Below are 14,249 nucleotides of genomic sequence, written 5' to 3'. Positions count from 1 at the left end.
ACACCCACTCACAAAGTAAAATTCTTACCATTCCTGCGCCCTGATGGAAGGTCTTCAATTTCTTGGCTTTTTATTTTCCGAGTGGAACTCTGTACATTTCTCTTAGGCAATGGTGGGACAGATGGAGCTGTTTTCTTCTCAGTATCTCTTGGTGGTGGTAATGGCGGGCTTTGAGGTAAATCATCAACTTTACTTAATTTTTTCTCTGGACTTCTCAGATTACGGCTACCCACAATGTGATCAAGGTTTTCATCTGGTATCAAGTCAGTTTTATTATGATAGTTATAATTTGCAACTGACATTGATTCTGATCTTAGATCCAAAGTTAGGCACTTATTCCTTCTTGGAGGAGCTATTGGGACAGGTGAAGCTTCATCTTCATGTGGAATCAAAGAAATTGTGTCATTCATTCCATCACTGTCAAAACTGGGGCCATTTTTCAATGACATTAGTTTAGAGGCAGGACCTTTTGGTGGAAAATATGAAACCAATTCCATACCAACATTTGTTCTTTTAGGAATAGAATTTACTGGAGGTGGCTCTGGGTTCCCCACAGTGATTTTTGTAATCAATCGTGGAGGAAGATCAGGGGAAGACAGATCTTTATCTGTTTTTTCCTCTATCTTTCCAATAGTCCTTGAATCACTATTAATGTTGAGTAGATGAAATTTTCCTGTCTGCTGAATTTCCAATGGCAAATCTGAATAGAAATTGTCCTGTCCATGTTTTTCAGTGCTTGTTGGAGATAAATGACTAGACTGAGGGTTGGTGCTTGAAGAATTGCCACCCGTGCTTGATGCCAATCTTCCCTTTTGAATGTCAGCAAGTTTTTCTTTGTATTCTTTTTTACCCATTGTTATTGGTGTCCATGTTGCTTCATAAACTGCCTGCTGAACTCTACTGTCCCTTGGTGGTAATGGTGGACTAATTTTATCAACTAACATCTCATACCTACTGTCGTCTTCTTCAGATTCGTCTTTAAATTTATTTACACATTCCCCATCCCCTTTTATATCACAGTACTCTGAATTGTCACAGCCGAATAAGTTTAAACTATTGTTCAAACCCGACTGTGCAAATCCTACAAAATTCTGACCACTGCTGGACATCTCACACATGGACAAAGCCATTCTTTTTCCTTGCATGTGTGAATTTTCAGAAGAATTGTAACTCCTTCTCATTGGCACAAGTGGCTCCTGTGTTACCTCATCATGTAGGATACTGTCCAGCAAACTCTGACCAGTTTGTCCAAAGGCAGCATTGACCTTTGACTTCTCCCTTTGCACTGCAGTTATGGAAGGTTTTCTATTGCGTAACCAAAAGGAGGCAGAAATAAAATCTGAATCTTCAGAAGTATCGCGGTCACTGTTTTCTGAGCTAACTTCCTTTGAAATACTTGTTTTCTTATCGTTTGTTTCAATTTTATTTTGACCACTATTGTCTTTATTACTGTGCTGTTCTTCTTTGCCATCTGTTTTTCTTTTTAAATCTTGGATTCTTTTCTCTTCTTCCGCAAGCAAATCCTCAAGTTGAATGGAATCAATTGAAACATGGATTTCTTCATCATCTTCATAATATTTTTGTCTCTCACTTTTCTCTGACACACCACCAGTTGCTCCTAACAATTCTGTATCCATGCTGACTGGAAAATCTTGATGCACTTGACCTACATTTGACCGCATTTCCTGGCAGGGATTCTTTTCTTTCTGATAAAGAGAAATAACTGACATGAAGCAAATAAGTAGACTGGGAAATCATATCCCTTAGAATTCACAACAAGTTGACCAGGAAATACTAGTCTAAGAATTCACTGGCAGACCGAAAAGTCTTTGCCCTAAGAATTCACAATAGGTGGACTGGGACATATTATCCCTAAGAATATATAACAAGTAGACCTGGAAATATTAGTCCTAAGAATTCATGCAAAGTAGAATGGACATATTAGCCCTAAGAAAATATAACAAGTAGACCATGAAATATTAGTCCTAAGAATTCATACAAAGTAGAATGGACATATTAGCCCTAAGAATATATAACAAGTAGACTGGGAAATATTAGTCCTAAGAATTCATACAAAGTAGAATGGACATATTAGCCCTAAGAAAATATAACAAGTAGACCGGGAAATATTAGTCCTAAGAATTCATACAAAGTAGAATGGACATATTAGCCCTAAGAATATATAACAAGTAGACTGGGAAATATTAGTCCTAAGAATTCATACAAAGTAGCCTGGGAATCTTAGCCATAAGAATTCATAACAATGAACCAGGAAGTCTCTAAGCCCCAACAGTCTTGATGCCTATTCTGGATCAATGAATTTAATGTGATTCTCTATTTAAGGAAGCTTGCCACATAATCATCTGATTTGTTAATTTATCAAACCCTGGCTTTAAACTGAACTCATGACAAACACGTAATACTAAACCAGGGCTCTGAGTGGCTAAGTGGTCTAAAGCGCTCACCTTTATGGATCACTGCCATCTCACCTCTGTCTGCATTGGTTCAAGTCACTGGCTTGGCCAATGTGAGTAGGTGAGAAAGCTTGCAAGTAGCTTCTTGTGGGTCGGTGGTTCTTTCCAGGTTTTTCCCGGGTTCTTCCTCCAATATATATACTGGTTGCTACTATTTTGTGCTGAAAAATGGCATTAAACCCTGTCAACAAGAACAATAAAAATCCCACTAAATCTATACCCTCAGAAGCCCTGGACTAGAAGCTTATAAAAAAAACTCTTTCTTCCTTAACTCCCTGATATATTTAAAGAAATACCTTTATTATAGTTGGTGTCAAATTTGGTGATTATTAAAAGCCAAAACTCTTGGCCAGACTCTTCATGATTAAGTCTTTAATTCTGATTCATTACCATTACTAACAGATGTCTTGAGATCCCCAAGCTTTTCAAATACCTTCTGTATTATGGTCTCCTTATAACTAGGTACATTTGGCACCAATGGTTTGGAAAACTTGCAAATTCATAAATTTCATCTGTGTATGGTCCATCTGTGAGATGTATTTTTTGTTCCTTAATGTGATTCACATTTTCAGGATGGTCCATTTGTGAAATGTATTTTTGTTCTTTAATGTGATTCACATTTTCAGGATGGTCCATTTGTGAAATGAATTTTTGTTCTTTAATGTGATTCACATTTTCAGGATGGTCCATTTGTGAAATGTATTTTTGTTCTTTAGTGTGATTCACATTTTTAGGATGGTCCATTTGTGAAATGAATTTTTGTTCTTTAATGTGATTCACATTTTCAGGATGGTCCATTTGTGAAATGAATTTTTGTTCTTTAATGTGATTCACATTTTCAGGATGGTCCATTTGTGAAATGTATTTTTGTTCTTTAATGTGATTCACATTTTCAGGATGGTCCATTTGTGAAATGAATTTTTGTTCTTTAATGTGATTCACATTTTCAGGATGGTCCACTTGTGAAATGTATTTTTGTTCTTTAATGTGATTCACATTTTCAGGATGGTCCATTTGTGAAATGTATTTTTGTTCTTTAGTGTGATTCACATTTTTAGGATAGTCCATTTGTGAAATGAATTTTTGTTCTTTAATGTGATTCACATTTTCAGGATGGTCCATTTGTGAAATGAATTTTTGTTATTTAATGTGATTCACATTTTCAGGATGGTCCATTTGTGAAATGTATTTTTGTTCTTTAATGTGATTCACATTTTCAGGATGGTCCATTTGTGAAATGTATTTTTGTTCTTTAATGTGATTCACATTTTCTGGGTCATAATCAGAAGATGAAGCTTTCAAAGGCAATGCATGTAGATTAAATCCCTAAGGCAAGTAGATTAAATCCCAAAGGCATGTAGATTAAATCCCTAAGGTAAGGAAAAATCCTGATGCCAATATTCGTCACAAATAAAGCTTAATCTTTTAATGTCTTAAAGCTATACTGCTAATAAAACTGAAAATTCAATAGCTACAATTAATGAAAAGAGTCCAAAGACTAATGTTATCTGTCTGTTCATGCCACACACCTCTATTTAAAGTTCCATTGTCTTTAATCCTGACCTCAGGGGTTGGATAGACATTTACAAAATGTTGAGATACTGTATGCTCATAGCATTATTGGTTTCAAGCTTATTGTATAGACTTTGAAATATTTATGAGTCCCTTTACAATGCAAACTTTTTGGGGAAAGAATGGAAAATTATGGAAAACACAAACAGTAATTTAATGCCAAACCAAAGAAATGATAATCACTGTATACAAACTGCTGCAGAGTGCAAATAATAAACATTGAATGGTAAATCATATGCATTGAATGGTGAACCGTATGCAATAAATGGTAAACCATTTGCAATGATTGGTAAACCATTTGCAATGATTGGTATATCATATGCAATGATTGGTAAATCATATGCAATGAATGGTAAATCATGTGCAATGAATGGTAAACCATATGCAGTGAATGGTAAACCATATACAATGAATGGTAAACCATATGCAATGAATGGTAAATCATATGTAATGAATGGTAAATCATATGCAATGAATGGTAAATCATATGCAATTAATGGTAAACCATATACAATAAATGGTAAACCATATGCAATGAATGGTAAATCATATGCAATGATTGGCAAATCATATGCATTGAATGGTAAACCATATGCAATGGTAAATCATATGCAATGAATGGTAAACCATATGCAATGAATGGTAAACCATATGCAATGATTGGTAAATCATATGCATTGAATGGTAAATCATATGCAATGAATGGTAAACCATATGCACTGATTGGTAAATCATATGCAATGAATGGTAAACCATATGCAATGAATGGTAAATCATATGCAATGATTGGTAAATCATATGCAATGAATGGTAAACCATATGCAATGAATGGTAAACCATATGCAATGATTGGTAAATCATATGTAATGAATGGTAAACCATATGCAATGAATGGTAAACCATATGCAATGAATGGTAAATCATATACAATGAATGGTAAACCATATGCAATGAATGGTAAATCATATGCAATGATTGGTAAATCATATGCAATGAATGGTAAACCATATGCAATGAATGGTAAACCATATGCCATGATTGGTAAATCATATGCAATGATTGGTAAATCATATGCATTGAATGGTAAACCATATGCAATGGTAAATCATATGCAATGATTGGTAAATCATATGCATTGAACTCTTTATCCCAAAATGTATGAGGTTATTCCTTACCTTAAGATTAAGCCATACACAAAGCTTAGTAACTGTGGAATGTGGACAACTGTGGAATGTGGACAACTTGTGCTATTGTTCACAAAAGAAACTGGTAGCACAGATGGATGACACCAAGATATAAACTCCACCTATATAGTTCCTATTTAATCAGATCAGTATTCCATGTCTCCAAGCAAAAAAAATCTATACCACTCACTGCCATAAACAGCATACAAATTGTGTTTTTAATTACTCTTTCACTTTGATGGGGGGGATTTTGTCTTTACCCTGATCGAACTCCAGTCTATAAAACTTGACTCTCTCACAGGCAAATATGCACAATCATGTACACATACATACATACATACATACATACATACATACATACAGACATACATACATACATACATATATACACACACACACAGAGGTAAAACCCATTGGAACGTGATGCTTGGGGCTCATAGTATAACAAACGATATAATCAGTATCATGTGAACAAATATTTTGAAAAACTTCCTCATAGAAAATATGCATTGAAATTTCAATGTCATTAGTTTGAACTAACCTTCCTTTTGATCATATAATGTTTGTTGTATTTGCCGGGTTTTATCAGACATCAAAATATACTTCAGTTTTGAATTGTATACATGCCAATATGATGGAAACTGTGCACGGTGAAGTTAAGGCAACATTAAACGCAGTAGTGGGACTAAAAATCTGCTAAGGATATGAATAATCAGCTTTTCCAAGAGCATGTATTTAGGAAGTTGAAAAAACAGGTCACCTAACATTAAAAAATGGGAGCCATGCTGCCATCGCATTATAAGCAGAATTGAGTTATAACAGGTTTTACCTGGACATACATCCATTGTGAACAAATAGTGAATTGTCTTTTCATTCTTTAGTAAAACTACATAAAAAATGCAAGTACATGTGGCTGTAATAATGAGAACAATCTGAATGGTTTTATTTTTGATTATTTTAGCTAGTGTGTGTGTATAAGCAAGTGTACATACACTATTATGCTATTTGTTAAATGGATTACCATTTGGCTCTCTAGGAATTTTAGTGAAGAAAGCATAAGTGCTCCCCAAATTTTGTACCATTTGTCAAACTTCTCAACTAGCACCCTCTTTCTTTCTCATACTTAGGTCAGTATTGACCAATTGTAAAAGGTCATGTTTGTCGACTCAACAAATAATCCAGAATTACACCAAACAATGTGCTTTAATATTTATTCTCTTGTTGATAAACAATCAGTGCAATGTGCAATGGCAATTGAAACATGTGGAAGTAATTGCAAGGTGAGATGCCAACAATGAAATGAGGTGAAAACAAGAAACAGTGCCATCACAAATATTATCAAGAACTGAGACTGAGAAAGTACCAGATATGCTGGAAAAATGAACATATTAAATGGATGAAGGATGATGCTGTGCTGTTTTGTACATTCTGCACTGAATATTCATTTATTAATCTCTGTGAAATACAGTTATTATTGTTTTGAGTTGAAGTTAATCAATATGAAATACTGATTTCTGTTTGATTTTAACTTAAATTTAGGTAGGATAAGTAAACATTTTATTTGGGTGATCACGTGGGCTAATGAAAAAAAAAGGTAATAAAAACTGCTCTTCTTACAAAGGAATACATAACACACCAACACATGCTAATAAATAACTAAAATAAATTTTTCTTTTTTCTGCTTTCAACCTGAAATTTTTGCAAAGGTTGGATATGCCCCAAATTTCTTTCACTACATCCCATTCGGCTGCCATTTTGATATACGTGATATGTGTCAAACAAGGGATTACAATTTTCGTAATTATTATTATATTTTTGTAATATCTGAAATTAGTTGGTAACAAATATAACTATTTTGTAAAAGCATTCATAATTGGGAAAAAATTTGTTATGAAATGAAACCTGCCTTTAATATCATTAAATATGTAACAAGATAAATTTGTAGCAAGATTACCATGAAATTCCATATATTCCTTACTAATGAAAACTACCGAGGTACTGTGGTACATACCACTGGGAAAAATAATGTATAAACTGGTTTACCTGTAATATTGCACACATCTGATGTCTATTTTAATATTCATTAAATAGCTATAGTATACAATACAACTATTTAAAGTCTGGATAAAGCAATTTCATTTTCTGCTTAAGATTTTTTGCTTTTAATGTAAGAAACACCAATCAGATGAATGCAATGATCTCAACTTCCAACTGTTCAAAATTACAATATTACATAGTTGTTTATGGCTGTATCTTTTTTAGTTTTGTTACGAAATTAAATTATTCAAGTATGTAGGACTTAAGATAAACAGTTGTTGGAAATTTTAATATGGTCAAGGTAGATCACTTGCTCTGCCATAAACCCCTCCCCCCATCCACTGCTACTAAAAGACAAATGTTTAACATCATATCAAACATTTCACAACCTCTAATATATATATATATATATACACACACACCCTAATGCAAACTTTGAATATTTGCACAGTTTTCCCAAAGTTGAGAGCTAATAGAGCCTACAATTATAACATAAAAGCCAAGAGAAAACCATAACATTTACATAGTGTAAAGAGTGTAACAGAAGAGTGTAACACAAAAGCCAAGAGAAAACCATAACATTTACATAGTGTAAAGAATGTAACAGAAGAGTGTAACACAAAAGCCAAGAGAAAACCATAACATTTACATAGTGTAAAGAGTGTAACAGAAGAGTGTAACACAAAAGCCATGAGAAAACCATAACATTTACATAGTGTAAAGAATGTAACAGAAGAGTGTAACACAAAAGCCAAGAGAAAACCATAACATTTACATAGTGTAAAGAATGTAACAGAAGAGTGTAACACAAAAGCCAAGAGAAAACCATAACATTTACATAGTGTAAAGAGTGTAACAGAAGAGTGTAACTCAAAAGCCAAGAGAAAACCATAACATTTACATAGTTGAAAGGCAAGGGAAATTTATAAACAAGGTTGTATAAAATGAAAAACAAAATTCAGATGAAAACAGTATAAAATATAAAAGGCATAAAATGCATGACTTGTCAGTTTTGCATTGGGGTCAGAATAGCAAATCTTTTCAAAAATATAATAAAGGCTGGGTGACCTGCAAAATCATGTTATCACCAGTCTTACAAGATTGGACGACAAAACAGTATAAGAAATGTTATTTTCAAAACCGACTAAAATATACTATTCTTAAATACAGAATGGTGAAAATATATCTACCTGTTCTTCCCGTCTCTGACCTTGGTCTATGAATGTGACTGATGTGGCGGGAACGACATCTTCAAGTGATATGCTGGTTTGGGGTGCAGGTGTCGGCTTTGGCTTGACAGGGAAGGCACTGTATATATGGTCTCTTCTAGAATGTTTGTCCTTACAGAGAAATAGGAAACTGTTATGTATTATATTAGAAACTCTGAGTATAGTTAGCTTAATATCTGAAACACTATCAGCATGTATTGTCAACCAAAGTGTGGGAATGAATAGGAACAAGCCTATAATGTTGCAATTTAATTTTGCATACCGTTAGAGATGCTTATAAAAAAAATATACTTGAACCTGAGAACATTATGTTCAATGTTAAGGAGATTGGACTGGACATACTCCCCAAATTTGACAATTTGAACTGGGGATGTTGCAAAAGAACATACAAGGTGGTTTTTCAACCAGAGTACTGCATTGTATGATATCATGCCATATTTATATCACATTTACCATAGGATTACTGGATTAGTGTGTAGAGAACATACACTGTGGTTTTTCAACCTGAGTACTGCATTGTATTACATCACATTTACCATAGGATTACTGGATTAGTGTGTAGAGAACATACACGGTGGTTTTTCAACCTGAGTACTGCATTGTATTATATCACATTTACCATAAGATTACTGGATTAGTGTGCAGAGGATATTCTGTACTTTCTCTTGGTTTCAAAATAAAATATTTAATCCTCATGAAGGAGGATGTGACCTGAACAAATGCCAACATTTTCACCCTGCAAGCAAAACTGAACATCAATTTGATGTCAATTTGATTTATAAACACCCTCACTATATTGCAGACTTGTAGTACCCTAAAGGATGGATCTAAATTTTTGGATGCAAAATATGAAATAAACTGCAAAAATCAGCAAACTGCATTTAGATCTTGGATACAACTGGACTGATGTACTGATTTTATCAGGCATAGATTTCTGTGCGGAACAAGAAAAATGTGCACAGTCCATATAACTAGCAAATAATGCCTATGTTAGCGATCACTTTTGGTGCAAGGAGACCACAATTTTGTGACATATTTTTCACATTTTGTGGGAATCACAAAGCTGTAGCCTAGATGCAACCCTACATTTTAAACACGTATATAATCAAAACCTATAATTTTCTGTAAATCTACATGTAATAAAAATTAATATTAAAATTTAAAATCATACCTTAAATGACTATAATAAACATCATAAATTTTCCAAACAATGTAGTTCATATCTCATGTCATTCATGCTTTCTAAATCATTTGTATTCATTAGTCAAACATTAACAAGCAAAAATCATTTTGTAATATTCTCTACGCTGTCTTTTGACTTGCTGCAGTAGGGCATGAATATATCTTTTTAACAATTCTTCTTTATCAAACTTCCACTCATTGGCAACAGAAAAAGGGGAAACTGTGTTGGAACTCCATTTTGTGTAAGATAACCAGTTTGACTGACACATGATGAGAATTTATTTGAATTTTTGTGTATCTAATTAAAAGTTGTAAAACGTACACATTGGTCTGGAACATGATTTGTGCAAAAACAACACAATATATGCCAACTCCATGTTTAATAGTCCCCCCAAATGAAAAGGCATCTTCTGATCCTTAGCAAAATTTGATGTTTATGATAGTCTGCTTGTGAAAGACTTAGGCTTAATGTAGAATGATAAGACAACTATTTCCAACTTTTTACTTTGAATAAAATTTACTCAGTGTTTTCCTCTTGTTCCATTAACCATGATGTGGTCATTTCTCAGTGCTGAAAAATTATGTTAACTTAGATAAATTGTTCTGAATAGCAATTTTAATCATTTTTATAAAACAAGCATAGAATGACATGCAAATAAGAATCACTCCAGGTATATATTTCTAAACTGTGATCATTTTTAAACTGTAACCCCCTACCAACCTTTCATTGCACTGTCTTTATACTGTGTGACACAGACACATATTTTTACATGGACAATATTTTCACTACGGTCATAGCACACCATGTATATCACTTTATTACCATAATTTCGTTTCATTTCATTTCAACTGAGGACTGCAAGAAGAAAGAGAAATGTCTTAAAACAATTTTCTTTGGATAGTAACACTCAAATTTATTCCAGTTTGGGTGAATAACTGCAAAAGAGTCACTAGTGTATTTGTGAAACATCTCTCGTAAGCATATATATCTACATGTCATGACTAAGTAAGACTGCTTATCATTTCACATTGATAAATACAAAGTCTGTAAAATGGAGCAGTGAAAACAGTCTAGCTAACCCTGCTATAGGTGTCATTCAGTCAAATACTCATATGCATAATGTACATCAAAGTACACAGCTTTAGTCGCAACCAGAAACATGACAGCCATGGAGACATGTAAAATTTGCATAAATTATTTTGATATTGTCATGTATGGATACATCATTCATTCAGTGTTTTAATGAATGTGTGTGTGTGATTTGGATTTTTAATGCAGCTTTAACAATTTTTCAGTCATATTGCTATGATGTCTGCAGTGTGGGAGTTTATAGTGATGCCTAGTACTGGGGCATCATGTTGCAGACATGTAGCATGATGTTCCACCCAGTCACACTATCCTGACACCAGGCCAACCAGTCCTAATGCTAACCTCTTAATGCTGAGCAACAAGCAAGGCAGATGTTAGTACCCTTTTTGTAAGTCTTTGGTATGACTCGGCCGGGGATCAAACCCATGACCTCCCACATCCGAGGCAGACACTCTAACTACTAGGCTGCCGGAGCTATCAAATGTTTTAATGCAAAAATTGGTGTAAAAACACAACATAGATTCATATATGTTGCCAGAGTTGCTGTTATGGTTTCCTGGCATTTTACTCACAAGAATTCCAAGACGACGAAGGTTTCTTTCCATTACTGAGCACCATGACACCATTTCCTCTCTGAAAAAAACAGTTACAACTTTTAACAAATGTCAAATGTTTCTTAAATTAAGGTGTAACTAGGCAACAGTCCCATTCATAAAATCCTGATAGACTGATATAAATATTACAACTTAAAATTACGGTGCAAATAAGCAAAAATCCCATTTGTAAAATCCTGATAGACTGATATAAATATTACAACTTAAAATTACGGTGCAAATAGGCAAAAATCCCATTTGTAAAATCCTGATAGACTGATATATATATATAAATATATATATATATATATATATATATATATATATATATTACAACTTAAAATTTAGGTGTAAATAGGCAACAATCCCTTTTGTAAAATCCTGATATAAATATTACAACTTAAAATTTAGGTGTAAATAGGCAAAAATCCCATTTGTAAAATCCTGATAGACTGATATATATATATATAAATATATATATATATATATATATATATATATATATATATATATATATATATATATATATATATATATATATATTACAACTTAAAATTTAGGTGTAAACAGGCAACAATCCCTTTTGTAAAATCCTGATATAAATATTACAACTTAAAATTTAGGTGTAAATAGGCAACAATCCCTTTTGTAAAATCCTTATATAAATATTACAACTTAAAATTAAGGTGTAAATAGGCAACAATCCCATTTGTAAAATCCTGATAGACTGATATAAATATTACAACTTAAAATTAAGGTGTAAATAGGCAACAATCCTGTTTGTAAAATCCTGATAGGCTGATATAAATATTACAACTTAAAATTAAGGTATAAATAGGCAACAATCCCTTTTGTAAAATCCTTATATAAATATTACAACTTAAAATTAGGGTGCAAATAGGCAACAATCCCGTTTGTAAAATCCTGATAGACTGATATAAATATTACAACTTAAAATTAAGGTGTAAATAGGCAACAATCCCGTTTGTAAAATCCTGATAGGCTGATATAAATATTACAACTTAAAATTAAGGTGCAAATAGGCAACAATCCCAGTTGTAAAATCCTGATAGTCTGATATAAATATTACAACTTAAAATTAGGCTGTAAATAGGCAACAATTCCATTTGTAAAATCCTGATAGACTGATATAAATATTACAACACTGTGACACGAACTAACAAAGCTGGATAAAAATAAGGTAAAAGCAAAAAAAATTAACTAAGTTCCTACCCCTATATTTTTTTCACACTGCTACCAAAATCAAATATTTTTGTATTGGCCTTAGCAATGTAGTGCAAAAGTATTTAATTTAAAAGGTCATTGCATTACATTTTGTCATTTTGTTCTGGATGAAGCCCCTATGCAACAACATACACATATTGTATAGTGAACTGAACCTGACATAATTTTGATACTGGTGACCTTGCACAAATCTACTGGGTCAATAATTGATAACTTGTGAAAAGAAGCTGAGGTTGACTTGTATGCAAAAAATCTTCAAAACCATTTGTGATGATAAATGATATCATCTTTTCATGCTGATAAAAGTGTTAAAGGAAGTGATACTAGTTAAGCAAACCTGTTAAGACACAACTTAAATGTGTCCCTTATGGACAGATGCAGCTTATACAGAGATTTGAAATGATAGGATTTAATTTTGCCAAGAAAATGATAGAGTATGCAAGAATGGTAAGAACAAAATGTAATTCAAAAGTTATATGACCAAGAAAAATTAGGACATGGTCTCCAGAACCTAAAAAAGTGTGATAACCTATTCAAGGCACCTGAATATCGAAATAAGCCAGGTCTGGTTCCATTGCTGTCAATACAGTTTGCCTGCACACTAAGTAGGCCTCTCTCAAAAACACTACAATGCAGGAACCATAACTGTAATACTTAATGCCTCCCTGTACCCCTGAAAATTTGCTTAAGGTCATAAAAATCTACTGAGGTCTTGGGACACCCACACCCATTGAGAATGCATCTGCTTTGCATATCTGGTCCAGTTTGACAAAACCATATAAAAAATATCTTGCTTACAGACAGATCTCTAAGGTTTACAAGCTGATTTTTTTTCATCAAACACAACATATCCCCTTGTGACCTTCAAAATCAGGTCACAGTCCTTGCAACATAACTAGGTCTTGGATTCTTCTCAAGACATTTGTATATGGAATTAGGACAGGTTTGTTTCCATAGTTTTTAAGATAACTCACTTGCAAGGTCAGCATGAGCCCCTAGAATGTATTAATAATTTAACATGTCAAGATTGCAACAATGAAAGCAAAGAACAGACTGCACTGAACAATCCGCAAGAATATAACTTCATGCAAAATAATCCCATCCCAGCCAATGACTGAACAAATATGATAGAGACTGACACAGCAATGTGCATAAAGCACTGGATGGCTATATCATATGGTAATCAAAATGTGGAAAATGTTTGCCAAAAAAAAAGACTTTTGGCACTTAAATGCCAAAAAAGTGAGCCACACTGGCTCATTTATGCATGTTGGAAGACTCCTTGATTGACAAGAATTTAGACAATGACTACTATCGCACCATACTTGTGGAGACAAATATATTACAGTTTTAGTAGATGTTACAAAGATAAAGAAAGATGTACTTGAGCAGTAAATTAAAATTTGCATCAGAAAAAATAGAGATAACAAAACATACAAACATTTTTACTTCCTGGGTCAACTACTTTTAAGTCGATTAATGACCACATGGTCAGTTTTATATTATGATGCTGTTTGAATTTTATTATGAAAAATGTTCCTCTGAAGACAACACAGAAAATGGTCCAAGAAGGTTAACTCTGAGGCTTGAATTCATGGGTCTTTAAGATCAATTCTGTATAAAACTTGTTAGCTTTGAGGTCA

At 33.2% G+C, this 14,249-nt stretch overlaps 1 protein-coding gene across 2 annotated transcripts in view; it reads right to left on the bottom strand.

Annotated features, from left to right (window-relative positions):
* LOC149774601 (uncharacterized) overlaps positions 1 to 14,249 on the bottom strand; it is a 79,142-nt gene that overhangs the window by 23,401 nt on the left and 41,492 nt on the right. For both annotated transcript variants that reach the window (XM_089945061.1, XM_089945060.1), the window contains 3 exons: positions 11,341 to 11,401; positions 8,458 to 8,607; positions 29 to 1,706 (listed from right to left, as the gene is read on the bottom strand). In XM_089945061.1, coding sequence (XP_089801187.1) covers positions 29 to 1,706; positions 8,458 to 8,607; positions 11,341 to 11,401 — 1,889 coding nt within the window. The remainder of the gene's footprint in view (positions 1 to 28; positions 1,707 to 8,457; positions 8,608 to 11,340; positions 11,402 to 14,249) is intronic.

Source organism: Sinohyriopsis cumingii, unplaced genomic scaffold, assembly GCF_028554795.1.
Source record: "Sinohyriopsis cumingii isolate HCF-2022 unplaced genomic scaffold, ASM2855479v2 utg000198l, whole genome shotgun sequence".
Lineage (NCBI taxonomy): Eukaryota > Metazoa > Mollusca > Bivalvia > Unionida > Unionidae > Sinohyriopsis > Sinohyriopsis cumingii.
The sequence above is the reverse complement of the archived record's forward strand: the minus strand, read 5'-3'. Positions and strand labels throughout refer to the sequence as shown.